This window comes from Balaenoptera borealis (genome assembly GCF_965194805.1).
Source record: "Balaenoptera borealis genome assembly, chromosome: 15".
Classification (NCBI taxonomy): Eukaryota; Metazoa; Chordata; class Mammalia; order Artiodactyla; family Balaenopteridae; genus Balaenoptera; species Balaenoptera borealis.
This window is the reverse complement of record NC_138871.1, coordinates 4683704-4710391: the sequence shown is the minus strand read 5'-3', so window position 1 is coordinate 4710391 and position 26688 is coordinate 4683704. Positions and strand designations below refer to the sequence as shown.

Here is a 26688-nt window from a genome sequence, read left to right as displayed (position 1 = left end):
TCTGTTAATGAAGAGTGTTTGGACAGTTGCTTGTATGGCTCACCCAAAGGTGAAATGGATGTGTGCAAGCAATAACCGGAAACACTCGGCATAGTTGCTGTACAAGAGATTCAGGCTTGGAGGGGATGATTGGCCCACATAATTTGGAGGTTTCTTTCATGCCTGAACGTCCATAACTTTAATGCTGGAGAAACTGATGAAGTCTTTCAAAAGTCAGACCTGAATTTCATGGCCAAAATCACCTAAGGAAATAAAGTAATTTTAATTCCAGGAAACGCAAATGAAAATTTTTCAAGGCCATTTGAAACTATTCAGTAGATGGGGATAGGGAGTGAGCGTTTTAAAATAAGTAGTGCTTTAACCCAATTGAAGATTTTTGTCTCTCTTCATCCCCTCTGTTCATTATTTTAAGAAATAAGATATATACCTAAGACAATAGAACTTGGATATTTCACCCCTTTCTTATTTTTCTTTTTCTCAAAAAAAAGGTATAATTATTGGTAGAGAGTACATAATTATTTCAGAATTAATTTAGTATTTTAATCTATTTTGCAAAAAAAAATTTAGAAGCCATGCTAAACTTCAATGATGACAAATTTAAATTATTTGTAAAGTAATAAATTATGAAGAGACTGTGTTTTTTCCTAAATTCCTATAAACAATTTGGATAAAGCAAATGTAGTATAATTGGCTTGGATGGTGAAATGTAAATACTGAGACAAAATGATCAGATAAAAACTGAGGCGTGGGAATTCCCTGGTGGTCCAGTGGTTAGGACTCTGTGCTTTCACTGCTGAGGGCACGGGTTCAATCCCTGGTCGGGGAACTAAGATCCCACAAGCCGTGTGGCACGGCCCACCCAAAAAAAGAAAAAGCAAAAACTGAGGCATATAGATAAATTTTGTTGTTATATGTTGCTATTATAATAGAATACCTGTAGAATTATATTTCCAGGAGCTGTATAAATTGGATACTGGCATATTCTTTTCTTTCTCAATGAAATTAAAAGAATAGTTAATTATTAGGCTTTATATCCATGTGATTTCAGTAATGAGAAATTTCCTAGATCATTCTAGAAAAATAGTATTCAAAGGAAAGCAGGTACCTTGTTTTCATTGCAAGTTATGTGCTTTATTAAAGAAATTATCTACAGAGACTTTGCATCATGAAACTAAGTGGTGTTACTGGGAAAGGCATTATAAGCGTCAGTTACATGAACAGAGTGATAGAAAAGAGGGTATGCTCCTGGAAAGTAAAGCCCCCTTTGTTTTCCAAGGTGTATTAACCTTCCTTGTGTGTCTTGTAGGGTTAACGTTTCATCAGCAATCATTTTTCTGTGTTTGGTTTGGCAGCTGATGGATCACTTGAAGGCTGGAATTGAAGATGTGTGTGGGCAGTGGAGCCACTACCAAGTGAGAGACAAGTAAGGAGGCAGAGATTTCACCACCGAGGAGGGATATATGTGACATGCGGAACCTCAGAAGTTTCCACTGGAAGCTAGGTAGATGGGATAAGGTAAAACTAGAAGGAATCCTGAGGAAGGTGGCCAGGAAGATAAAGGTCCTGGGAGCCATACCATACAGGAAGCAGGCAGAAGTCCTGGGAAATGGAGAGCTACCAGGTGGAGGAAGCAGTGAACTTGGGCTTGGTTGCTTTAGAGGAAACTAGTACAATGGACAGGTGGAAATTAGAGACGCCAGATTTAAGTTTAAAACTAGGACAATTTCCCAGTGATACGAGAAGCACAACCAGGGAATGACAGGCTTCAGGAGGCTGCGAAGGAGGGTTGGCGAGTCATCAGGGATCCTGGGGAAGAGACTCCTCCATCGTGGGAGAGGTCCTTCCCGCATAACGATTCTGTAAGGATGCTGGGGGCCCTCTTCTCCACCACATCTCACATTTCAGAACTCATCCTCTTCTGGATTTAGTCTACAGCCATATTTCTTAATGACGTGGCTCTGAGGAGAGTTTATTGAGGATGAGGAAGACGAGATTTTTGAAGTTTTACACTGCTGTTTGGAGGATGTAGGCGTTAGCAGTAGTTCAATTAACCAAGTGGTAGACATTTCCAACATATTGTTGTTGGTGATGCCAAGAGAGACTAGATCTTAAAAATTCTGGCTCTTGCACGGTGGTGGCACAGAAACTGAGAGCTTTTGAGTGGGATTTTATTTTTTAAGATTTTTTGATGTGGACCATTTTGTAAAGTCTTCATTGAATTTGTTACAATATTGCTTCTGCTTTATGTTTTGGTTTTTTGGCTAAGATCATGTGGGATCTTAGCTCCCCGACCAGGGATCAAACCTACACCCACTGCATTGGAAGGCAAAGTCTTAACCGCTGGACCGCCAGGGAAGTCTCCTGAGTGGGATTTTTTTTTATGAGGTAGAAAGAAGCGTCGTTTTAGCAGTCCTTACAGTGTTAAAATAGAATTTAAATTCTGTGACTATCCACCGATCCAGAATTTAGGCCATGGATTTTTTTTTAAGTTCAAATGCCATAGTTATTCCAATGAAGCATGATTAAATATTCTTCCATTTAGCCGAATCTATACCTAACTTTCTAAACTATGTCAAGAGCAGTAAGACACCCTCACTGTGTTCTAGGTCTTCACAATGTAGTGCATGTGGTCCTGGGGGTGGGGTGGGGGAGAAGAGAAAGAGCCTGAACAAATAATTATGGTCAATATGGCGCATGTTATAACAGAGGCAAATGCATAGAACTATAGTAATACAGAAATGGGAGTGAGTTTGGAAAATAAATGAGTTCTCCAGGCAAAGAAGAATGGAAAGCCTGCCAAGTAACTGCAGTAGCAGCAGTGTATTTCCATCTGCAAAGGCAAAAGGGGGAGCGTGTCATGGTTTGGATGTGGGAGAGTGACAAGGTGAGAAAAAGGTGAGAAAAAAGGAGGACATGGCTGGAAAGACAGGGACACGCTTTTATGGTACAGAGCTAAGCCATTAACACTATAAAGTTCTATTTGACCTTTAAAACTCATATCAAAAGGCTATTAAATAGGAGAGTGGCATGACCATACTTGACTTTTGGAGGGCAAACTACAACAGCCATATGGAAGCTGGATTCGAAAGAGAGGAATTATCTGTCACATGATCTCCTTAACTGTCCTGTGTTATCACTATTAGTCTCATTTTATTTTATTTATTTATTTTAAACTTATTTATTTATTTACTTTTGGCTGCATCGGGTCTTAGTTGCAGCACTCGGGATCTTAAGCTGCAGCACGCGGGCTTCTCTCTAGTTGTGGCGTGCAGGTTTTCTCTCTCTAGTTGTGGCGTGCGGGCTTCTCTCTAGTTGTAGCATGCGGGTTTTCTCTCTCTAGTTGTGGCGTGTGGGTTCCAGAGCACCTTGACTCTGTAGTTTGCGGCACACGGGCTCAGTAGTTGTGGCCCACGGGCTTAGTTGACCCGCAGCATGTGGGAAGTTAGTTCCCTGACCAGGGATCAAACCCATGTCTCCTGCATTGGAAGGCAGATTCTTTACCACTGGACCACCAGGGAAGTCCCTAGTCTCATTTTAAAGATGAGCGAACCAACTCCAAGAGGTCGATTAACCTGTTGTACAGCGCAACCTTGATGTGGGTTCAGGTCTTTTGTTTTCAGTGAGCTGCAGAGCTTTCCGACTAGTGAGTGTAAGGGACCAACAGAAGGGGTACTGAAATACTTCTGGGGTAGACAGGCTGGCTATGGCGTAAGGAGGGGAAGATGAGGAAAGGGAAAATGAGAATGACCATCAGACCTTCAGACACGGAACCTAGGGAGGTAACAGTGCCGTGGTTAAGCTTACAGTCTGTAGAAGAATGTTTGGAGTTAAATAACAGATTCTGTTTAAGATGCTTCAGATACTCACTCAGCTCCCATTTGGAATTTAGCCTCAAGCTCAGGAGGAAATCATGGCTGTGATAGAGGTTGTGAGTTGTCAGTGAGTATTTGGTAGCCAAAGCCGTGGGTGTGGGTGAGATGACTACCAGCCGGTGAAGAGGGGAAGCTTCCTGGGGACGGGACTCTGAGAAGCTTCCATGCCTCTGGGGCAGGTAAGGAAGAGCAAGGGCAGAGGAGACTTGGAAGAAGTCGTGAGCAAGGCTGGAAGGGAAGCAGAATGTGCAGGGCTCAGAATAAGTGACCCAGTGACCCATCAGAAGAAGCCAGTGGCTAATAGGGCAAGGGCAATGGCAACCACTGGCCTTGACCAGCACAAGGTCAAGGTGAACCCGAACCCAGGGTGAGGGGCATCAGAGAAGTCCTGATGGGTGGGGTGCCGATGGCCGTAGATTGAGGAATAAACAGCAACAATAGCTTCTCATGAAGAAAGGCACAAAGCGAGAAGGCTGAGGGCTGAGCCAGTTGGAGCCAGAGTGAGCCTGGTATGAACCAAACCCAGATCACAGAGCCCAAGGAATCACAGACTGCTTAACCCAGAGGAGCCTCGGCTGATAAAGAGTCCATCCACCTCACAGGCCAGGAGACTAACCGACCACCAGATGAGCCAGCATCCCAGAATAAATCAGGCGGCAAATTACTCTTTGAATGGAAAATGATTGAAGGTGTGGAAAATTCCTCCTCCAAACAGATGGTGGGCTCTGAAGGCACCGTATGCGCCACGTGGCTCGGTCTCATGGGTCGGCCGGAGCTTTGGCGCAATAGTCAGCGTCCATCAGCGTCTGGCCTATTCAGATGCTCCATCACTCAGACTGTCAGGGTATATGTGGGTTCTCCCCACACCCCGCCTAAGTGGCAGGATTCAAAACGATCTGCAGCGTAATGGGCAAATCTACTGTAACTACCAGGCTGTTTAAACTTGTGGGCTCTGGTTGAACAGGCCAGCACCACTGTCAGTGCAGCTGCCACGGTTAGGAGCTACTGGGAGGGTACAGCAGACTCCCCGACCCCGTTTCTTCTCCCACAGTTAGAACTCAGCTGGCCTCCCCAGCTCCCCACTAATGCCCACTTTTTGCCCTTATTACAGCGTGTCCCTTCCTTTTGTTTGGTTGATTTTCAACGTATTCAGGTCACTAGGCCATTCTTTCTTTATTTTAAAAAATGTATAAATGCTATGATTATTTTTTTCAAAAATGTGTTCAAAGTCACATGTGTTCCAGGTACTGTCGTGGTGTTTTTCAGAATAAAGTTAAGTATAGTTTGTTTCTAGAAAAAGTATATACTTACATAACACATACAGAGATTGAAGATTTCCAAACTGTTGGTTTCCGTTTTTAGGTTTAAGAAGTTCGATCATAAGTATTTACGGAAAATCCTAATCCGAGAGAACCTGCCAAAATCGAGCATCGTTTCTTTGTACAAGAAGCTGGAAATGAAACAAGCTATTGAGATGGCAGAGACCGGGATACTAAGTTCTACAGCCTTTTCCATCCCCCATCAGTAAGTGACATCTGCCCTCGATGTAGACTTTCAATGTCAGAATTACAGGGGGCACTAACTCATTGTTCCATTTAAAGGTACTATTAGGAGTGACGAGGCAGAGATATGACAAAGGAAAAATGGAAGAAATAAGATCTAAGTCTTGGCATCTTATAGCTTGGTCCGTGCTCGATCTGTTTCACCTAGTTTCTGAAAATTACTTTCTAGCAAAAAGATGAGAGTTTTTTGACATCTTTCTTTGGGAGGGCAGGGCAAATGAATTTATAGAAGATTTTTAGCATATGTCACAAGTCTTCCTGTTTAGACATGTCTACCCTTTAACCCGTGCTCGTTTGCTTCTGCTAATATTGCCGTTGTCTTTCTCCCATAAGTCATCTCTCTTCCTGTCTTCTATGAGGAGAGACCAGGTCAGCATCCTAGGATACTAAGTTGGATTTGGGCATGAGTGGTAGAGGAGCAAGAGGTGTGGTGATTGGTGGGATATTTAAAGAGAAGGCCATGTTTGTAATTGTGTCTCAGGCAAAGATCTGTGTGCAGTTGGGAGAATGCCACGTCTGTGTGAGACTAGCTGTGAACAGGAGCAAGGAGGGAACTGGCTACCAGTGGAACAGAGGGTGGGGTAAGACTGGTACCTACCCCATCATTACAAGATGATGCCCTTTGAAGCCTGGTGCTTCAGTTGGAGCATCTGGAAACCAATTGTCCCAAGAGCTGGTTAGACATTTTTTAAAGCTGCTTTAAGTCTCTGACATTTAACGAGAACTTCTTGAATGTCATAAGAATTAATTCACCCCCTCCCCAAAGATGCCCAGTTTTCTCCCGAGAAATGGTTTAGGAATTGGGGAAATTAGTCACAACGTATATTTAGCATAAGGAACACAAACCCCTCCATCCTGACCTCTTCAGAAGATAATGAGTTTCAATTATCTCCCCACCTCCTCACCTTTGAAAAGCAAGTTGAGAGAAGAGCTAAGAATAGATGGCAATGAAATTGTCATTAACACCTGAGTGTTATTTCTCATCCTTTACTTGCTAATGAATCAGAAGCACCATCACCTTTTTTACATGGGGAAAATTTCCAGCCAGGGAAAAATCTAAAGGAGCATCCCTGAGGGCATCTTTGTATAAACAGAAAGCTTTCTGCCTTATTTCTCAGTGAGTTGGTTGGTTTGTTTTGGTGCTGCCCATTACATGGCTTTAAGGAAATTTCTGGTCCTAAAATGGGAATGTGCTAACAAATATTTATTGGCAACACCATGCTTAGCCATATGAGAGCCTGAGGCAGAAAAAAATAATCGGGGATACTGATCTTGTCTTTATTTAAAATGTTGATATATCACTCATCATGGATAATTTTGCGTTCTTTTATTTTCTACAATATTGCCTTCAAATCCTACTTCACCTGATTCCTGAACTTTTGGGCATCCCCTTGGCGAAGGGGAGTACGAGGGCACCTGTTATGTGCCACGGCCTGTGGAAGCAGACGGTCCCTGCCCTCAGGGAGCTCACCCCTGGAGCAGGGTCCTGATGGTAATAAAATAGGGCACACAAACATATGATCATAAAGCCCAGGGAGCTGTGAGAGGGTGGGAGGGAACCTCATCTGGTCCCCAAGCGTTTGACCTGCTCACTGAAGGATGGATGAGAATTAACTCAGCGCCCATTAGGAGGCCTGGACCTGGTCGGGTGCAGGCAGTTTAGACCATGAGGAACTTCCTCGACCTTCTACTCACTAGTGATGTAAGCGCTTGGTCTAGGAATGTAGGGGCGCTTATCTCAAATGAGAATCAGCCTCTCATGTGCTAAAATATATTTTGAATCTCTGTACATTACGTTGCACTGGTCATAAGCAGGTTTCCCAGGTCCTAACCTCAAGGCAATTTTTAAGCCAGTTTCATTTAGAGGATGCCCTGTGTTGAGTGAATTATTTTTCAGACATTGACTCAAGATTAGTAAGAGAGCCTTCTAGGTTGGAGACATTTTTTCCCCCTATAGCCCAAACCGGTTAGTTAACCGAGGTGGGAGAGGAGATTTTTTTAAACCGATATTTACTACAAGTTTAGTATTTAAATTGCATTCATTTGATCTCATCAGAAATCTGTAGGACGTCAAGCAAAAAGGAATTCCTCTCCTAAGATCAAAGCAGTAATTTCTTAAAAAACAAACCTTCATACAATAATAGGAAAAAGAAGTGTGTACTCAGCTCGCTTTTTGTGACTCCGTATGAGAGGATAACAATAAAACGCACATATATTTTTTTTCTTTAGAAGTTTAAGCAATTGTTCTACAAGAGGTTTAGATTTCCAAACTCTGTGACCTTCAGGAGAACGCTACCCCTAGAAGCTGTCTATGGCACACTGCAGACAATGCTCATTCTGGGGAGTTCCTTTACTTTTACATACATTATTTTATTTGACTCTCAAAACAACCCTATGGAATAAATAGACTATGTACTTGGATTATTATTCTGACTATGAGGCACCTTGCTTTACCCATGAGTAGGAAGTTTTTAGAAACATCAGTGGGTAGAGGCTCAAGCCGATTAAAAAATATTTGGTTACTATTAAAAAGAAGAGATATTAAAATATTTATAATAAAGATGTTAAAAAAGAAGAAAATGAAAGATAAAAAATATATATTTATAATAAATGTATAGGCATAACACACTACAGCTGTACGACTTCAGGATATTGTCTTTAGAAACTCCCAAATAATTATAATATCATTTATTAAAAAGCACAAATTAATTTATTGCAGTTGAAGAATTTTTAAATTGATCACATATTGACAGGTGTAAGTTCACAGTCATGCATTCTGACACCAAAGCCACTAGTATGAAGATTCTGATGCCATGTTCACTTCCGTGATGGGATGTCGCCTTGTAAGGAGCCGGGCCCACAGCTCCGCATTCTTCACTGGTTCTCAGTGTTGGTCACCTTAGTGACCTTTCTAAGAAGACACAAGGCAACCACATACACAGAAGAGCTGTTGGTACCATTGTTTACTTAGTGGGCACATCCTTCCGTCAACATACATTTCCCTGGATTTCATGTATGAAGCTACTAAAAGAGGATGGATTCTTCCAAATAAATCAGGATATATTTGATCTTTTGGGACTTCATCTTATGGCATGAAGATAACATCTACTAGATTTCATATCTCTATTGCTGTGTTTAGAATTGAAACCTCTTTTTACAGCATTATAGCATCTGATTTTTTTTAAAAAGTTAAGGGAAATGTGAGCCTTTTATTCAAACACATTAAGATTCAGATTTCCCCAGTTTGATTTCAATGGCCATGAAATTACCAGTGGTCTTTTATTTAAGGTAATAGAGGCTTCTTTTACATCTTGTTCCAGTGATGAGACTTTCACTTTATAATTTTACTTTTTTGCCCTAGAGATTACTAAGATTCAGTTTTTCTGAGGATTGTATCTTTCCTGTGCTCATGATATGATCATTTCAGGAGTGATTTTGCTAACGAAGTAGCAGGTAGGAAAGTCCATGCATCAGTAATTGCCCGAATCAATAATTCATCCTTCTGATTCTATAGCTGCAGCTTCTCAGTGAGAATAAATACGAGGCAATGCTACCGGGAACCCTGTACTGCACATCCAGCCAGCAGCCTAAAAGGGCTTGAACTAAGTCTGGTCCTTCCCAGAGTGGTTAATTATAAACTGGGGAGAATGCCAAGTTAGATTTCCTATCTCAGGTTTAACTTTACCATTTCCTTTACCCATAGTTTTTTCCTATTTGGTCATTTTATTATGAACACACAAAGTGGAACTATTTGTTTAGCTGTTGTTTCTGTTTAGCAATAGATTCCTTCCACCATAATAAAGGAATGTGTTCAGATTGTGGGAATGCGTGGGTGTATCTAAATCAGAATAAATTTTATTTGAGGGACATTTAAACAGTTAGGTTGAAATGCCCTGATAATAATGTTTAAATCACCGAGGGTGGTAACTGAATATCAACAGTGTTGACGTTTGCAGCTCTGCGATATGGAAACGGATTTCAGTGATTTTGTAGGAAGGGCATTAGTCAGTCGACAGATCGCATTGCTAAGTAAATGCTGGCGTCCTGGTCCTGTGATATCCAGCATCCAAGCCCTTAAAAATCTTTTACTCATTGTGCATTACTTACAAAAATATCCTTGCTATTTATGGCGATATTGCTACTAATGTTTGGGGAAAGGGACTTAAAAAGTGGCCTGTCTTGAAACCAATAACTTCTTGTCTCTATGGTCAATTATCCTAAGACCTGTGCAAGCAGGTAACAACACATCAGCACACGTGTGCATTTCAAAACTCTGCAGCCAGAAAAGAAAAAAAATCACAGCTCTGTAAGGGTTTATACCAATATGTCAAGGGAGGTAATAGTACTAAAAGATGGGTTTAATTTTCTTTAGTTCTCCTTTTTTTGTTGTTCCTATGTCCTACAGTGAGCGTATATTATTCATACAATAAGTTTTTAGAAATTACCACCACTAGACCGAAGTGATTGAAATCAAATATGTGTGTCATATGAGAATTCTGCACATAGCGATGTCATGACTGAAATCCTCAGAGGACAATTGTTCATTGACTGCTAACCTGGCCATGACTTGGCTTTTGAGCTCTTTTTTTGGGGGGGGAGGGGTGCTCATGGTGAAGAAGGCAGAAAGAAGTCAACTGCTTCTAGAATCTCAGAGGGTCCAGTGTCTCTGAGCTGGCCTGATTTTCATGGTGGCAATGGTTTAATTCTCCTCATAAAATATGATTTTAGTTTCTTACCATTATTCTTTAACCAGAGATAAATTCCCTAAAGGGACAATTCCAAGATAAATGTACTTATAAAGGTACTCGTAAAAATTCAGTACTGCAGAGATTAGTGCTATTCAAAATGTGGGACTAACATGGTGTTGTCCGTGAGCCTTGAAGGAATAATCTTATTTCTGTTGAATCTAACAGTGAAACATTTGGTTTGCCCTTTGTGGTATCCTTTCCAAAAACGTATTTCCTAATCATTGATTTTTATTGTTTTTTACAAACGTGTCTGTTCATAATAGATACGGAGGAAAAAAGTAACTGGTTTGCCATGACTTTAAACTCCTTTTAAAAAATGGGTTAGAGAAATTCCCATATACAAGCTATAGGCAAAGAAGCCACATGTTCAAAATGTAAGTCAAGACACACGTGCTGACATTTCATATGAATTTACTAAAACAACAGGAAAAGTTATGTTAAAAACATAACCTTTATGTTTATCAATTAGAACTCCTGAAAGTAAATTGATGCTTTTGTGGTCCCCTTGCCAAGATGGAAGAATAATGCTTGGCTTCCCTCCAATGATGTTTCCAGGGCCCAGAGGATACAAGAAAACAAAAGACTCTCCCCTGAAGATGTGGAGTCCATGAGGGACATTCTGACACACAACATGTACCAAGTTCGACAAAGGGTGTGTATAAGACGTGTCCCTGTTCCCTGTCCTCGGATCCAGTCCTCCAGGAATCAGTTCTTGTTCATGTTATTCTCTCCAAAGCAGTCTTCTTGATGAACAATTTCTCTCTGCTTAGTTTGGAGAACAGAAAGTTAATTGTTATGTTTCTGCAGCAAAATTGGCACCCGTGGTATAAAGAGAAATGCAAATCCAGTTGCTGGCCCTAGGGGTCAGGCTGCCCTAGCCCTGCAGCCCCAGAGTTTTCCAGAACCAGCAGGGCTCCCTCCCCCTCCAGAGACAGAAAAGCAGTGACACTCATCCACCAGGGAATAAAGATGGCCCCAGGATGCCTGTGATGGTGGAGTTGTCTCAGCGTGGTTGACTGTAATAGAGCTTAGAAAACTGAGATGGTTTAGATTAGAATATCGAAACCACAGTGCTGACAGCCTAAGGTAAAAAAAGGAGACATTTCAGGGACTTCCTTGGCGGTCCAGTGGTTAAGATTCCAAGCTTCCACTGCAGGGGGCATGGGTTCGATCCCTGGTCCGGGAACTAAGATCCCACATGCCACTCGGCCAAAAAAAAAAAAAAAAAAAAAAAAAAAATATATATATATATACACACACACATACACACACACACACACATATATATATATTTTTATAGCCACAAAAAGGAGACGTGTCAGGCATAGTATTTTTCAATTTTGGAAAAGGGTATGGAGGCTATACTAGCACTTGGGACCTGGCCCAAAGTTCACAGCAAGAACATTTCAGGGGCAGTAAGTGAATCCTCCTGAAACTTTGATTTAATCAAATGGTGTTTTCACTTGTGTCCTCTAATTAGGAGTTATTTAAGTTTAAGGATTCAATGGAACATCCCAATTGTTGAGTAGGGTTATAAGTGAGTTCACCGTGAGGGCCTTGGTTTTTGTGACCATGTCATGGGACTCCAAAAACTCATCTAGTCAAAGTTCCTCCTTCTCAAGTAGAAGATGCTGAGGTTAGAGGAGTTGTTTTTCTGACTTGTTTAAGATCTCAAAACGAATCTGAGTTAAGAACCCAGGTCTGCCAGCTACCCACCCACAGCTCTTTCCATGACTTCAGAATTACATGATCCAGGGCGAGGGAACGTTTTCTGGCTGCTGTTTCGAGAAGGTCAGTGATGAAGGGGAATGTGTCAGCAAAAAGGCCCTGCACCTGCTGGAGGAACACAGGTCAGCAGCACTCATAGCACACTTCGAGTACATTCAGCAGCTTTCAAATCGTTCCAAGTGAAACTGTTTCAGCAAGACTATCACATTCCGCCTTAGATAAGTAGTTAAGAGCTTCCTGGTTTGAAGAATGCCGGCCAGCTTAGTGAGGGCCGGAGTCCAGAGGGTGCCTGGTACTCAGACTTGCCCCATGGTGGTGGAGGTTGAGTTTAGGGAAAGTCCAGAAATAGAGAGAGAGATTCTGGAACTCCAAGCCACCCAAAAATGAGGCTAACTGTCCATTCTCTCTTTTTCATCAGGTTCCTAAATAATCACCTTTCTTCTTCTTTTATCGGTGCCTACTCAGTCTGACCTCCAAGTTTCTCCCTTCTAAGCTGTGCAGGATCCCCCTTCCTTGTTGATCAAGAAGAGCCAATAGGTGATGGAAAGTCCCACGGGGAGAACACACATAGTAAACAGAGGGGCCTCCACCCCTGAGATGGTTTTTGTTTCCTCTTTTATTACTTGGGAGAATGAGACTCACCAGTCCTACCCTTTCTGTCTTTCCTTTCTCATCCTAACCTTTAAAAAAATTTTTTTATAATATATTTTATTTAAACCACTATATCAAAAATATTATTTCAACACATCATAAATTTTAAAAATTACCAATGAGATATTTTGTACTCTTTTGTTTTAAATTAATGTCTTCATAGTCAGTGTATAGCTTATTCTTACAGCACATTACGATTCGGATTAGCCACGTTTTTTTTTCCTTAAAGCCTCCTTTATTTTTCTTATTTTTTAAAAATTTTTATTTTATATTGGAGTATAGTTGATTAACAATGTTGTTGATTGACAAAGGTGTACAGCAAAGTGATTCAGTTATACATATACAATGTATCTATTCTTTCTCGAATTCTCTTCCCACTTAGGTTATTACAGAGTACTGAGCGGAGTTCCCTGTGCTACACAGTAGGTCCCTGTTGGTTGTCATCCTGTCTTTACGTCGTTCATGTGACTCCTCTCCTCCGTCACGGTTCTCTTGCTCTCTTGAAGGAAAAACCAGAGATGCAATCCAGGACAACTGTCTGTCTGCTTTGTTGCTAGTGGGAAGTCTACAGTTTTGAGGCTTGTCACAAAAGGTGACATCTGTAGTCCTCTAGCTTGGGTGAAAGAGATTCCCGTTAAGCACTTTATAAACATCTGAGGACCATGCTGGTCTGTGGTTCAAGACACATTTTCACTGGCCTCGGTGAGGATAAGGAAGACATTTTTCATAAAACTAAACTGATTCAATCTGAAAAACTGTTCTGTATCTAAGATTATGCCCGTCCTACTACTTTGGTTAAAAGACTTTTTCCTTTTTGAACCGATGGTGGTGATACTAATGGGCTGATTTTTTGCACGTATCTTTGATTGGCAACATTTTAAAATAGCAACCTTCTAGAAATTGCCAAAGTCGTTTTTAAATTCCCCTGATCCCTAAACACTCAGTAACCGCTGGCCTAGCATAGCAGATATGACCTGGGAAAGAGAGTGTGTGTTGGCTGGGGGGGCACCGACGTCTGTGGGTACCTCGGGGGTGATCACTGTGGGAGGGTCACAGGGGGACAGCACAGATGGGGGGCACCACCCTGTGAGCCAGAGGCAAGGCTCCCACCGCAGCTTGGTCCTGATGGGCTAGCCCCGAGCACAGACCTTTCCTCCGGGGCCACAGCTTGTGCCTGTGTAACTGAGGCAAAAGCTCAGAGGACCTGGGCATCACTTTCTCGCTCTACTAGTCTTTGTTCTTGGTTTTTCCATGGTCTCCTGAGGCTGGAAGTTGTACTGAGATGTCTGTACATGTTTGACATCCCCTTCTTTCTACAGACCCTGTCCTACAACAAATACAACCTCAAACCCCAAACGAGTGAGAAGCAGGCGAAAGAAATTCTGATCCGCCGCCAGAACACCTTCAGGGAGAGCACGAGGAAAGGTCACAGCCTGCCCTGGGGAAGGACGGTAAGGCGGGGACCTTGACTCACCTGAGCTGGGCTGGTCCCCGAGCAGGGCTTAGTCAGGTGACTACCTCAGTGTTTAAACAAACAAACAAAACCACTACCTCGTTGCCAGAAAAAGACAAAACTAAGGGGGTACAGGACACCAGACACCCCCTTCTCTGGGCCTGGGCCCTTTGGAGCCCAAGGCATCGGTCCCCGGGGTATGTGGCAGCAAGCTGCCCCCCAGGATGGTTCAGTGACTGGACCATACTCCCTGGGCTGCGAGGCTAGACTAGCTCCCACGGCGGCCACGGCTGGACATTCCAGGCGACCCTCCGTGGACGGGGACCCTGGCTCTAGGAAGCTTACTTCTCCCCCAGGGAGATACAGGGAGGAATTTGTTCTCCCCACGTCTCTTGGACCCTATCTTCATGGTACCCACTGTGCATCTGAACTACTCCATCTGAGGCCATATCCAAGCAATCTTACTGGGACTCTGAATGGAGGTTGGGTCTGGAGTAGCCCCTAATCTCTACCCTAATGTCAGGGGGGCTGCAGGAGAAACTTTGAGAGGTTTATCATGGTCTATTTTATCATGAGAGGGAAAGGACATATGTTGAAGGTGGAGACATTTTGTTTTCCTTAAGCTGAAGTAACTGAAAGGCAGTGATCCAGAAACGATGCTCCAGAGTGGGTCTGTATCTCTCACTTTGTTTGTCTTGTGAAGCTGTCAGTTGCGTGCCTAACTCTGCTTTTTATTTCTCCTTGTTACCCACAGGCTGGTACCAAAAACATCCGCTACCTCTCCTTTCCTTACAGCCATCCTCAGCCAGCAGGCGGAGATGTGAGGGCGGCTGAATTCACAGGTAACCTGCATCCCTGGCTGCTTCTCTTTTCTGGAAAGGTTCAGATGGTAAATAGTTTCAGGCTTGTGGGCCAAAAGGCAAAATCAAGAATATCATGTAAGTACATATATGACAAGAAAAAGAGAACACAAGTATTTTATTAGTTGAATTCAGAACTATAGTGATGAACACTGAAATTTGAAATTCATATAATTTTTACTTAACAGGAAATATTCTTTAAAAAATTTTTTTTCAGCCATTTAAAAGTGTAACAACCATTCTTAGCTCAGGGGCCATACCAAAAGATGCATCAGAGAGATACACCTGGGAGTCATCAATTGCTGACCCCTGTCTTAGGGAAACATAAAATGGGCACTTCTTTAAAGTGGTGAGATTCTCCTGTGGTTTATAAATTAGCAGAATTCTCCAAAGTTGGCTAAATTTTACTAAAATAACTTCACCAAATTTACTGATTGGATGTTTCCCATTTAATACCTATTACTTAAATAGAATTCTTAAAGTTATTGAAACTGGCTATTGTGCTCATAAAAGCTAAGTTATTATTTTTTAAACATGTATATAAAATGATTTTCTACTAGCATAAAGTGGCATATAATATATATGATATGCCATGTTCTCTAGTTTACTATTCCTAAATTTTTAAGACTTGGAATCACATTGGAAATTTGAATAAACTAAACACATAGGATTTGAAAATTAAATCTTTCAAGAGGGAATATAATTATTCCTTACAATGAAACTTTATTTTTTTCTGATGTAAAAACATACTTGATATAAAATCAAAGTCAGCCAGTGGAGAAAAGCATAAAAAAAAATTTAAAAGCACTCGAAACTCCAACACCCAAGATAATCACTATAGAACATTTTGGTAAACATCCTTCTATAATTCTATCTATATCATCCTGATCTCTACCCTACCTGGACCTGATACAAACAAACAAACAAAAAATCACAAACACACAGCAAGGTATTATACATAAACTCATAATACAGTCATTGTTTTTCAATATTTATAAATTGTCTAGTTCACTCAACCATATGTTGTAGACATATTTTAGTATCAATAGATATGAACCTAGTAATCATTTCATGACTTAATAATAGTCAATTATATGAAAGCCCCATAGCTTATTTAGCAAAATCCTTATTAACAAATATTTAAGATGCTTCCAATATTTAATGAATATAAGCAATGATATCTAATAATTTCTTTGGATTACTTGTGATTGATTTTTGCTCAAATAACCAATTACTCCCTTAGTATATTTTCCTGGAAGCAAAATTTTTAGATCAAAAATTACGTATATTTAAATTTACCTTCAGATCAACAATTGTGAGAAAGGTAATTTCTGAACGTTATCAGCATTACTGGGCTATTTTGAGTGAACGTTTGAGTAGTCTACTATATGATAGGATAAAATCTATATACCACAGTTAATTTTCATCTGAGTCTTTTTGATCTTCAGTGAGGTTGAACATCTTTTCACATTTTTAGAGGCAACCATATTTCTTTTGAGGAAGTTTTTGTTTCTGCCGTTGCCCATGTTTTCTGCTTTTTTTTTCTTAAAACGAATTTGAAGAACACCGTACAATACGAATATCACCCATTGTTTCATATTTGCTGCCAATAATTTTTCCTAAAGTTTCGCATTTATCATTTCGTTTTTAGATATACTTGTCTTCAAATTTTTGTATTCTGATTCATCAAATCTGCTCAATCTTCCACAGAAAAATTAGAAAAATGATTCACCTAGTAATTTAAAATCTAGAACTTTCATGGTTTAATTTTTTCAATTTCAAGCCAAATGGCTAATAGTTATTTTGATAATAAATATAAAGATATTTATCTTTGTGTAGGTTTAGACAGAGACACATTTCAAATTGTTTTCAAATGGCCATGCTCCTGCCCCAGCACCTTCTTTTCCACTTTTGTTGTACTAGTCATTTACTCCTAAACTAGAAAGTTTTAGACACTTAATTCTGTTTCACCGATCTAGTCATCTATTCCCAGGTCACACTCTTCTAAGTAGTATTATTTTATGTTAAAAAGAGCTATAACACAAACAAAAGCAAACAAACAATACAAAAGAACACCAGGTATAGGGTGTATAATAGATTAATTTTTAAAACTCTTCCTGGTACAAGCAGCTGGAGCTATTTATGTTGCTTGAGTAACAGAAAACACGAAAGCCTCACAGTCATTTCTTGAGATGAACGTCAATATCACAAGCTACGGTAGCAAAAAATAACCACACAGCAGCCTCAGCTGAGCACTAATGTACAAACACGTTATAAATAGAACACAGCAGGATAGTAAAAGAATACTACACCTTACAAAGTAGGACTTATCCCAGAGGTGGGGTTGTTTAACATTTGGAAATGCATTTACATTATTCACCAGATTAATAGGTCAAAGCGTCCTTTTAATAGATGCCCTAAAACACATCTCACTCACGCTTTCAATAAAAATCATAAAATCCTAGGAAAACATATATAGGACTTATATGAAGACAACATAAAACTCTCCTTTTCCACGCTTCATTTCCTCTCTGTAAAGGGGAGAATGTTGGTACCTCCCACATACAAAAGTGTTGCCCTGAGTGAAGCCATTTGGTGCAGATAGGACCCTTAGAACAGTGCCAGCAACCAAGTAAGTGGGCAAGAAATATTAGCCATTATTAATTTTATTACTAGTGAGGGGTATCGAAGAAGACTTGACTTGGGTAGATAGGGGGGTTCTTGAAAAGAAGACGGTACTTTAGAAATGTCAGTTCTACATGAATTAATAGAGACGTGGAATGAAATCTTAGTCCCAATGAATTTTTTTTTCTTTCAAATGTGCTCAACTCGTTCTAAATTTCATTAGGTGAGCAAAAAGAGTGGGTAAGCTAGAAATCTGTGAAGGAAAAGTAATGAAGTGGGACTTATTTTATCAGTTATTCTTAAGTTTTAAAGAATTATAATAATAATCAGGATTAGACTGAGATAGTCCTCCATGGGTATCTGGGCACAATTATTTGCATCCACCTTCTCTCCAAATCTGAAGCCTTTACGCCCCAGGACGAGGTCAGGGAATGGCTGGAGGGGCTCTTGGGGAGGACGTAGAGGGAGCTGTAGCGTCCATCAGGCAGTCCCCTGATGTTCCCCGCAGCTAACCGGGCTGTGACACGCAGAGCACTGTCCCTCCTCGCTCCCCCCTTGTCCTCCCTTGTCAGGACACCCCTTCTCTAGATGTTTGGGTGCTCCCTGCTGGATTGCAGGCTCCACACACTCTTCCAAGCTCCTTTGCCTTTGGGGCTCCCTTGGTGTTGTAAGTAGAGAGGTCCTGCCTGGACAACCCTCCTAGAACCCAGGAGCAGTGGGGAAGATGAGCAACTTCTGCGGGTGGAGTGTGGTGATGGGTGCCCTACTATGCGAGTGTATCTAATGCCACAGAACTGTACACTTCAAAATCGTTAAATGGTAAGTGTTATGTTTTGTGTATTTTACCACAATTAAAACGAAACAAAACAAGACCATGGGGAGGGCAAGGTCTGGGTCTCTAAACAGCCTTTGTTGTATCAGGTGTGGGTTGGGCTCAGCCCTGCCTAAGCCCTTTCCCTGTTTCTCCTTCACCCATCCCCCAATGCCAGTGTCCAGAAGTTAAAGCTCTCAGCCAGGTGGAAGGTAGAGGAACGGACACTCAGATTTTGCTGCAAAGGTTTCCATTGACCTCTCCCTGGAACTGCGCTGCCTGGCGCCAACCTGGAGGAGGATCGTGCGAATAGGAGAGTCCCCACCCTCCCTCCTTCCGCCTTCCACTTTCCAAGCAACTCCTTCCTCCCATTTTGGACGGATCTAGTGACTTGAGTTGAGTGGAAGCTTGCAAGTCACCTGCCCAAGCCTCTCCCTCGTTCTAGGACCCCACTTTTCAGTAACCAGAAGGTGGTCAGGAGACGCAGCTAGAATCTGTCCTCTGAGGGGGGCCATAGCTCAGAAGGATGGTTGGAAACCAGGAGGGGGGCTGAGGGGAGAGAGAGGAAGGAACGGCTCTTGGGGGCAGAAGGGCCAGCCGTTGTTTTCTTAGTTAGTGTTCCAAACGCCAAAGGATCAAGAGGAACTCTGGTTCCAGACCAGATCGTAAAGCACAAATTAAAGGGACGTCCTGAAAAAATGGACAGATATTTTAACTAATTTTTTTTTTTATTCAAAGCAGCTGACTCCCCTCCTCCCACCTCCCACTCCCTCCTCAACTTCCAGACAACCTTCTCAGGATAATTTGGTCACATTTTGGAAAAATAGTATTGAACCGGATATTTTAAGTTTTTCTGATGTCCCACATTCCAAACACATTTGGTCAAGTATAAACCTGTGTACATATTAGTTCTAGCTGTGAAGTTTATGTTTTGTTTTTTTGTTTTGTTTTTTAGAAGGAAGTAGAGAGTGGGAGAAAGAACCCTATTTCAGATTTAAATATAGATGTCTTAAAATACCTACGTTTTCAGGAGAATATTTAAAGGGAAAATAAATGTCTAAGGTTAGAACTTGAAGAAATGAGAAGAAATGAGATTTCTGAAAAATAGTCCCTTGAAGGCATGCGCACAGTGAAGGAGGGAAAGACAATGTCCCCGACATGGTCTAGGTATTTGGGGGGGACATTACACAGGTACCCAAAGGCTGCCCTGCATTCCTGACGGAGCTGTCCTGACCCCCACACAGCTTTTGTAAAGGAGACAGGGACAGCCTGGAGAGAAGCAGATGCCAGCTGCTCAGACAACTGCAGCCCCACCCTCCCTGTGGGACACTGACAGTCACTTAACCTCTTAGAGACCTCAGCCTCCTCACCTGTGAAATGAGGCTCACACGTTTCCTCCTCTCAAAGCACTGTTGTGAGGATTAAATGGCATAACATGTAAAGAGATCAGCACAGAGTAAGGTCTCAGTAAGTGGACGTTCCCATCCTTCTCATTGCCGTCGTGGGCCAGACGCACCCTGTTCACTCCTCACCTCCTCTGAAAGGAAGGCATCACGGCTATTTTGCTACTCGTGACTCTCCCATCCCTGTTTCTCTAAGATTAGCTATTTCAAGGTCAAAAGGATGAAACTCAGATTTAATGATTTCTGGTAGCCACTGATTAAAAAACAAACCTAGAGTTAAAGAATGAAAAAACAAAAACCAAAACAAACCAAAAAACCACAAACAAACCTAGATAAAATCCACCCTTTTCATATCATAGTACCTTGTAACCTTCAGTTTAGCGTTGGTCTTTGACAACACAAAGCATCTTTTTGTGCTTTATGGCTAATGGATCTGATTTTGTGAGAAACACTCCCTCACTTCCCTGGGAAAGCCTAGCTGGACTCGCGGGTTTCCGTGCATTTCTGTTTATTTCTCACACTGCATCTATAGCTTCTACTACACCCCACCTTGGGGTAGCAACCTCGGAAAGGGAAAACCAAGCTGATGAGAAAGGTGAGTGTAGGAGCTGGAACAGCAGGAGGGCTCTGCTTCCCTCTGAGTTCTCTCGCCTGGATGTGAAGTCTCCACTCTCTGATCTTAAGTCCTCTTCTTTCCTCCTTCGATCATCTTTTCCCAGATCACGACGGCAGTGACGCAGAAGTCCCCTCCATCATGTTCAACACACACTCTCCAATGGGGTCACTTCAGGAAGGACGACGGACGCAAGAAATAATCCCGATGAAGAGCTTGCACAGAGGAGGGAAGCCACCCCACTTGGGTTATCAAAGAAATAGGAGCCAAGAAGAACAACTGGGCAGGGGCAGAAGGGCGGTTTTGAGGCCCAAACCGCTCTTTCACGCAGTAGATGAGGAGTTCGAATCTGGGGAGGAGAGTGAGGAAGAGGCCTCAGCCATTGGGTCCCGATGGTCAACGGAGCACAGACCCAGCAGGGACCTCCACAGATCCCATAGGCCTTTGCTCCAAAGAAAGTAATGTCATGGTCCACAGGATTGTGTTGGGTTTTTCCAGAGTCCATGTTCCGATTATCGCGAAAGAAGGATGTTCAGAGTTCTGAAGAGAGCAATTGAGTTTTGTTCTTGTTTATTTTTATTTTTTTGATGTGGACCATTTTTAAAGTCTTTATTGAATTCATTACAATATTGCTTCTGTTTTGTTTTTTTTTTATAGTTTGATTTTTTGGCCACACGTGGGATCTTAGCTCCCCGACCAGGGATCAAACCTGCACCCCCTGCATTGGAAGGCGAAGTCTTAACCACTGGACCGCCAGGGAAGTCCCTTGAGTTTTGTGTTTGTTTCTGGTTTTTGGAAGCTATTATGACTCTCTAAGAGGCAAGGAGATTTTTCAGATGACTGGGAGCAGACTTGCAAGCTTCTCCACGTTCTTAGCTGTGCTTAGGTGTGCTTTGTAGATGAATTCCCTGTGAGAGACAGACGTCAGTCACCCCAGGAACTATTCACTAAATGTGTCATTCATGTAATTTATTGAGATACAAACATGATTGGTCAATAATTCCCCTTGACTCTGTGCATGGGCAACTTCTAGTCAGGTCAGAACCAGGAGGGGCTTTGGAAACGGCCTGGCTCAGCCCCCTGTGTTTACAAATAAGGACACCTTGCCCAGATCACGTGGTGAGGTGTTGCCTTCACAAGCTGATTGTCCTCCCTCCCAAGGGAATGCATTCAATTTTGATTTTGATATGCACTATGCAATAAGTGATATGTCTGGGGAGAGGTAAAATTGGTCATACCATTGCTATATGTAATCAGTAGCAATAATAGATGTGCTACAGAATATAGAATTAATCTGTCACCTGTGGGCTTGTAGTCTTTTTTGTACTTGGAATGCTTATTTGAAAAATAAGGATATTAGAAACAAAACGGCAATAAACACGCTTTAATAGCAATGACACAAACAATGGGTATTTATTAGATGTGCGTTTGTAGGGTGTGACATTTTCCCCTAGGGTTTGCAGCTAATTTCCAATTTAATTTTCCATCCTCATCATCCCCAAACTTGACCTTGAACTTGAACTTCACACTCCAGCTCACCAACTTTGCTGCCTAACTTTATCTTTCCACCCTCCTTCCACTCTCTTCCTCTTCTCTTCTGGCCACCCACCCATAGGTTAACAAGAGTTTACAAGAGCTATCGGTTGTGCCAACTAACTAATCTGCACTAATCAGTTAGCCAAAGTATCATTTATCATTGCCACGTTTGATATCTATAAACATCCCCAATTGATTTAATCTTATGCATATTTAAAGGCAACCATCCAGTGCATCCCAGGAGTCCCCAGACCTGACTTTATCCCCTTAATCAGAAGCAATCAAGTGATCCCCTTCCTCCTAGGAGAGCCCACGCCATTTTGCATAGGTCACAGGATTTATCTGGGAATTACACTTATACATGTGCATGTGGGTCGACCGTGGCCTGAAGGACACAGAGGATCCCCAGCCCACTCTGGGGATTGGTAGAGGGTGTAGTAGGTACCCCGGGAGTGCTCTGGGGTATCAGTTTCGCATGATGAGTTTTGCCAACAGGCACCAAGCAATGCAGCAGAGAAGATTTCCTCTTGAGTGTTGAGAAAGCTCTGGTTCTTGCTCCCTACTCAGCTCAGGAAGGGGAAGAAACCCTGGGGGTCTCCTGGGCCTGGCCACTGGCTTGCTGAGCAGCACACCTCATCCACCAAGGGCAGAATTTGTTGTTTTATCTTTAACCTCAAAAAATCGGACACACATAACAAACGGATGGTTACCAAAGGGGAACGTGTGGGGAGGGATAAATTAGGAGTTTGGGATTAACATATACACACAGCTATATATAAAATAGATAACCAGCAAGGACCTACAGTATAGCACAGGGAACTCTACTCAGTACTCTGTAGTAACCTATATGGAAAAGAATCTGAAAAAGAATAGATACATGTATATATATAACTGAATCACTTAGCTGTACACCTGAAACTAACACAACATTGAAAATCAAATATACTCTAACGTAAAATTCAATTAAATTTCAAAAAAAAGGAAAACGTTAAAAAAAAATCTTACAGCTCAAAAAAAAAAAAAAAATCGGACACACAACCCACAGGATCCTGCTTCTCTCCATAAGTTTTTTGTGTGGTTTTTTACTTTCTCAAACCTATTCCTATTGAATGGTCTTGGATTTCAGTGAATTCTGAAGTTGGGTAAAGGGGCATTTCCTTGTATTCATCCTATGCAGAGGCTTTCCACCTTAAAAGGGATTCCACATGTTTTCTGGTGTTTGGGATGTGGTAAATGTCCTTATTTATCCTCCCCAAACCTGATGTGATGCCACGGGAGCTCTTCTGTCTTTAATCAACCTGGTAAAAGAGAAACATAGGCTGTAGAAGGGAGTCCGCCATGACAAAGTGCAGATGAGATTCTGGATACTTTACTGTTCTTCCTTCATGCTTTTCTCTCTCTCATAACGGCCATGTAGTTCTGTGCTTCTCTTCTTGGAAAAAGCTACAGGGTCACAGGCGGTAGAGCTGTAATTACCACCTGAGTTCAGTGATTAGAATGACCCCTCCTACATAGGGGGTGAGTGCTGTGCCAGGTGTGCGGCAAAGCTCAGGTCTTCAGCCTGCAGGGAGGCTTGCAGAATACTCTTCACCTACTCGGGTGCCTGCCACTCAAATGATTTGGCTTTTTAAATCAACATAGTTAGTTCAGAGCTCAGACTCTGAAGTCAGACCACTTTTAGCTGTGGGACCCTGGGCAACTTAATTATCTTCCCTAAGCTGAAATTTGCCAATTGATAAAATAAGGTAATAATTTTATCTACCTCCCAGAATGATCGTGAGGATTAAATAAGATAATATATGTAAAATGCTTAGCTTAGTGCTTGATCATTAACGGCTATAATTATTTAGGCTAAAATATATGTGTTCATGAAAGAGGACATACATTGGTTTAATCACATGAAGAGTGATAACAGACATCTGAGACCTTTCTGAGAGGCAGTTTGATTGACATAACAAAGGATACTTCGGGGCACTGGGAAGAAGATGTGACAGAATTAGAGAGCACTGAAAACCATCATCACAACTCTACCCGGTCGAGTCTCCAGCCATCCATCAACCAACAGCAAAACCAGAAATAAGGTCTGGATATGGATTCATGGTTTTCAAGCAAAGCTCATTTATGTTTGTGTCATTACCTCAAAATTACTGCATTTTCTTGCTTTGGAGACAGTTACCCTTGTGTCCAATTCTAATCATCGTTGATTCTCAGAAGTCAGTGAGTTGAGAAGCCCTGTCTCTGCATATTACGATAGGCACCCAGTGAGAAAGGGAAAACTCCTCTTTTTTGGGGAAACATCAATGGGCTTTCATTCTTCAACTTGGAATCTTTCCTATACGAAGATCTATCCTCCAGAAAAGTGATTCCCTTAACTTATAAATATTAACTAGAGAGATAGGTGTTTAAGAATTTTAAGCACGGGAAAAAAATAGCTTCTAGTCATAACTTTCTAAAATTAGGAAAAGTTAATTTTTAATAAATAAAATCAGCGAACGTATTGATGTTGTCTAAAGTTTTTGCAAGTCTATTTTATCCATGAATAATACGGGTGGTTTCTTGTAGTTTTTAATTGTTCTTTCCTGACTAAACTCTGTCAAGTATCTTATTTCTAACTCCTCCTGAGAAAACCCAGCCATGCAGACAGAAAGCTCCCTGTTAGAACATCAGTCGCTGTTAATTGTTAATTGGGCCATAAGCCAAGGGGAATAAAAGAGATGCCTGCCTCAGTGCTAGCCATTCCTCTAATTAGCAAAGGATATGTTGTTTCATCTGGCCACAGTATTTGATTTAATAAATTCTTTTTCTTTCTGAGACTCTAACCAGCTTCCAAGCCAGGGATGCTCAAGAAGTATGACAGGTGAGAAGTCACAATTTCCACCCCCCAGGCTTCTTACTCAACAAGGTAACTGGAACCATGTTGTAAAATGAACCAAGAGGGTCACTACTCTGTTTCCAGGCAGAGTAATACAGATCGCGAATCAAAATGGGTGGTCCTAAAATCAAGGTACATACTCCGTGTGCTAAGAAATCAGGCTTGACTAGAACAGTCATAATAGGCAGCATTTACAGAGCGCTTACTACATGTCGGGCACTATTCAAAATGCTTTTTATACGTAGATGCAGCATCACCTGTCTTTGTTGTGTTGTTGTTGTTTGTTTGTTTTTTGGGCGCACCGCGCGGCTGGCGGGATCTTAGTTCCCTGACCAGGGATCGAACCCGTGCCCCCTGCAGTGGAAGCTTGGAATCCTAACCACTGGACCCCCAGGGAATTCCCAGCATCAGCCCATCTTAAATGAAAGGATACAGGTTTAGAGAGATGCAGTAATTGGCCCAAGGTTGCCCTGCTTCCAAGGAAGACGTTGGAAACCAGGTCTGTCTGGTTTATAGTCATTGACGTAAACTTTTTCCCTGAGAAGAATTGATAAGTGTCTCAAATCCGCACATCGTTATATTTCTCACTTGGGAAGGATCCAATGGGAAGAAACAGAAACTTCACCCTGCCAGAAAAGAACTTTGCTTTAAAATGGAAATAAATACAGTGGAAGATGATGTGATTTTGAAAATCTGTTTTTACAAACTTAATAGATGATCTAAAAATCAGATGACAAGCAAGATTGATCATTTGTGTCATTAAGATTATTTTCTGAAGACAAATAAAATGTTTTGTGAGTGATTTTAAACTGAGTCTCTTTTGAATATCAATTGTATGTTGTTTCCAAAGACCTTTGTTCTTGGTTCCCAAATGAGGTCCCCACCCAGACAATCTCCACAGCCCTGGGCGACTCTGAACCACTGCACTATGCTATTTACTTATGATGGAAATATATTCCGACAACCCACTGAAAGGATGGAAGAGGGCAGGGAGAATGACTTTGTATAATATTTAAAGAGGAACATATTCTTGGTAACTGTACCATTTATTGAAAGCGTACTTTGTGCCCTGATTTTCACTAAGAACAGTACATACACATTTTTAAACATTTAATTCTTAAAACAATCTTTAGAAGTAGTTATTATGACTGTTATCCCCACTTTGCAGAGAAGACACTGAGTCTCAGAATAGCTTTCACCAAGACACAGCGCTGGTCCAAGTTTTCATCAAAGACACACAAATGGCGGTATATCTACGTTGAGAGCTGTCTGACCCCAGAGCCCCTCCCTCCATCCACTAAGCTGTAGTAACAGCCTCCTAGCTGTTGCAAAGAAGACATTGAGTAACCTGAAAAGATGAATATGCCTTCTGCCACCACCATATGAATTCTTAAGATCACTTCACGAAATCAAGTAATAGTTTTGGTCTTGTTTATGGGCTACTGCCACTTTCCCAAGGTTCCTTTCTGTCTTACATAATGCTGAAGTGCTAACTGAAGCTGACAGTGGCTATAGCCAAATTATTGATTCGGGAGTCTGCATCTTGGATTCAGGGCAGTGAAGTGGAAATGTGAATTATCCTTTAAGCAATTTTTTACTTCAATATTTTTATTCCTATTGGCATATTATCTTTGAACTAATGGAAACACTAGAAGCAGAGCCAGTTAGAAACTTTAAAAATAAGGGGTCACCTAGCACCATGGCCCTGGACCAGTTTAAAAGGAAGGAAGGCCTCACAGGGTTTCATTTATTTTGTTTCCTCACAGGAGTTTTTCTGGGTAACTAAGAGCAAGTGAAACTCGGATTCTGGGTTTCGCTGGTGTACTGTTTCACGGGTGAAGGCTGCCCTTGTTCTGAGTTTGTGCTTGTCCTGGACCTGGTTCAGGAAGCAGCCCTGTTATCTGACTATGCTATCTTCAAAAGGGCTTGTGTGTATGGGGAGGGGGGTGTCCCC

At 41.6% G+C, this 26688-nt stretch overlaps 1 protein-coding gene across 2 annotated transcripts in view; it reads left to right on the top strand.

Annotated features, from left to right (window-relative positions):
* SLC9A4 (solute carrier family 9 member A4) overlaps positions 1-26089 on the top strand; it is a 64918-nt gene extending 38829 nt beyond the window's left edge. For both annotated transcript variants that reach the window (XM_082357375.1, XM_082357374.1), the window contains exons 7-12: positions 1353-1423; positions 5235-5396; positions 10738-10834; positions 13881-14012; positions 14769-14856; positions 20433-26089. In XM_082357375.1, coding sequence (XP_082213501.1) covers positions 1353-1423; positions 5235-5396; positions 10738-10834; positions 13881-14012; positions 14769-14856; positions 20433-20788 — 906 coding nt within the window. In that variant the 3' untranslated portion in view covers positions 20789-26089. The remainder of the gene's footprint in view (positions 1-1352; positions 1424-5234; positions 5397-10737; positions 10835-13880; positions 14013-14768; positions 14857-20432) is intronic.
* Positions 26090-26688: the final 599 nt, after the last annotated feature.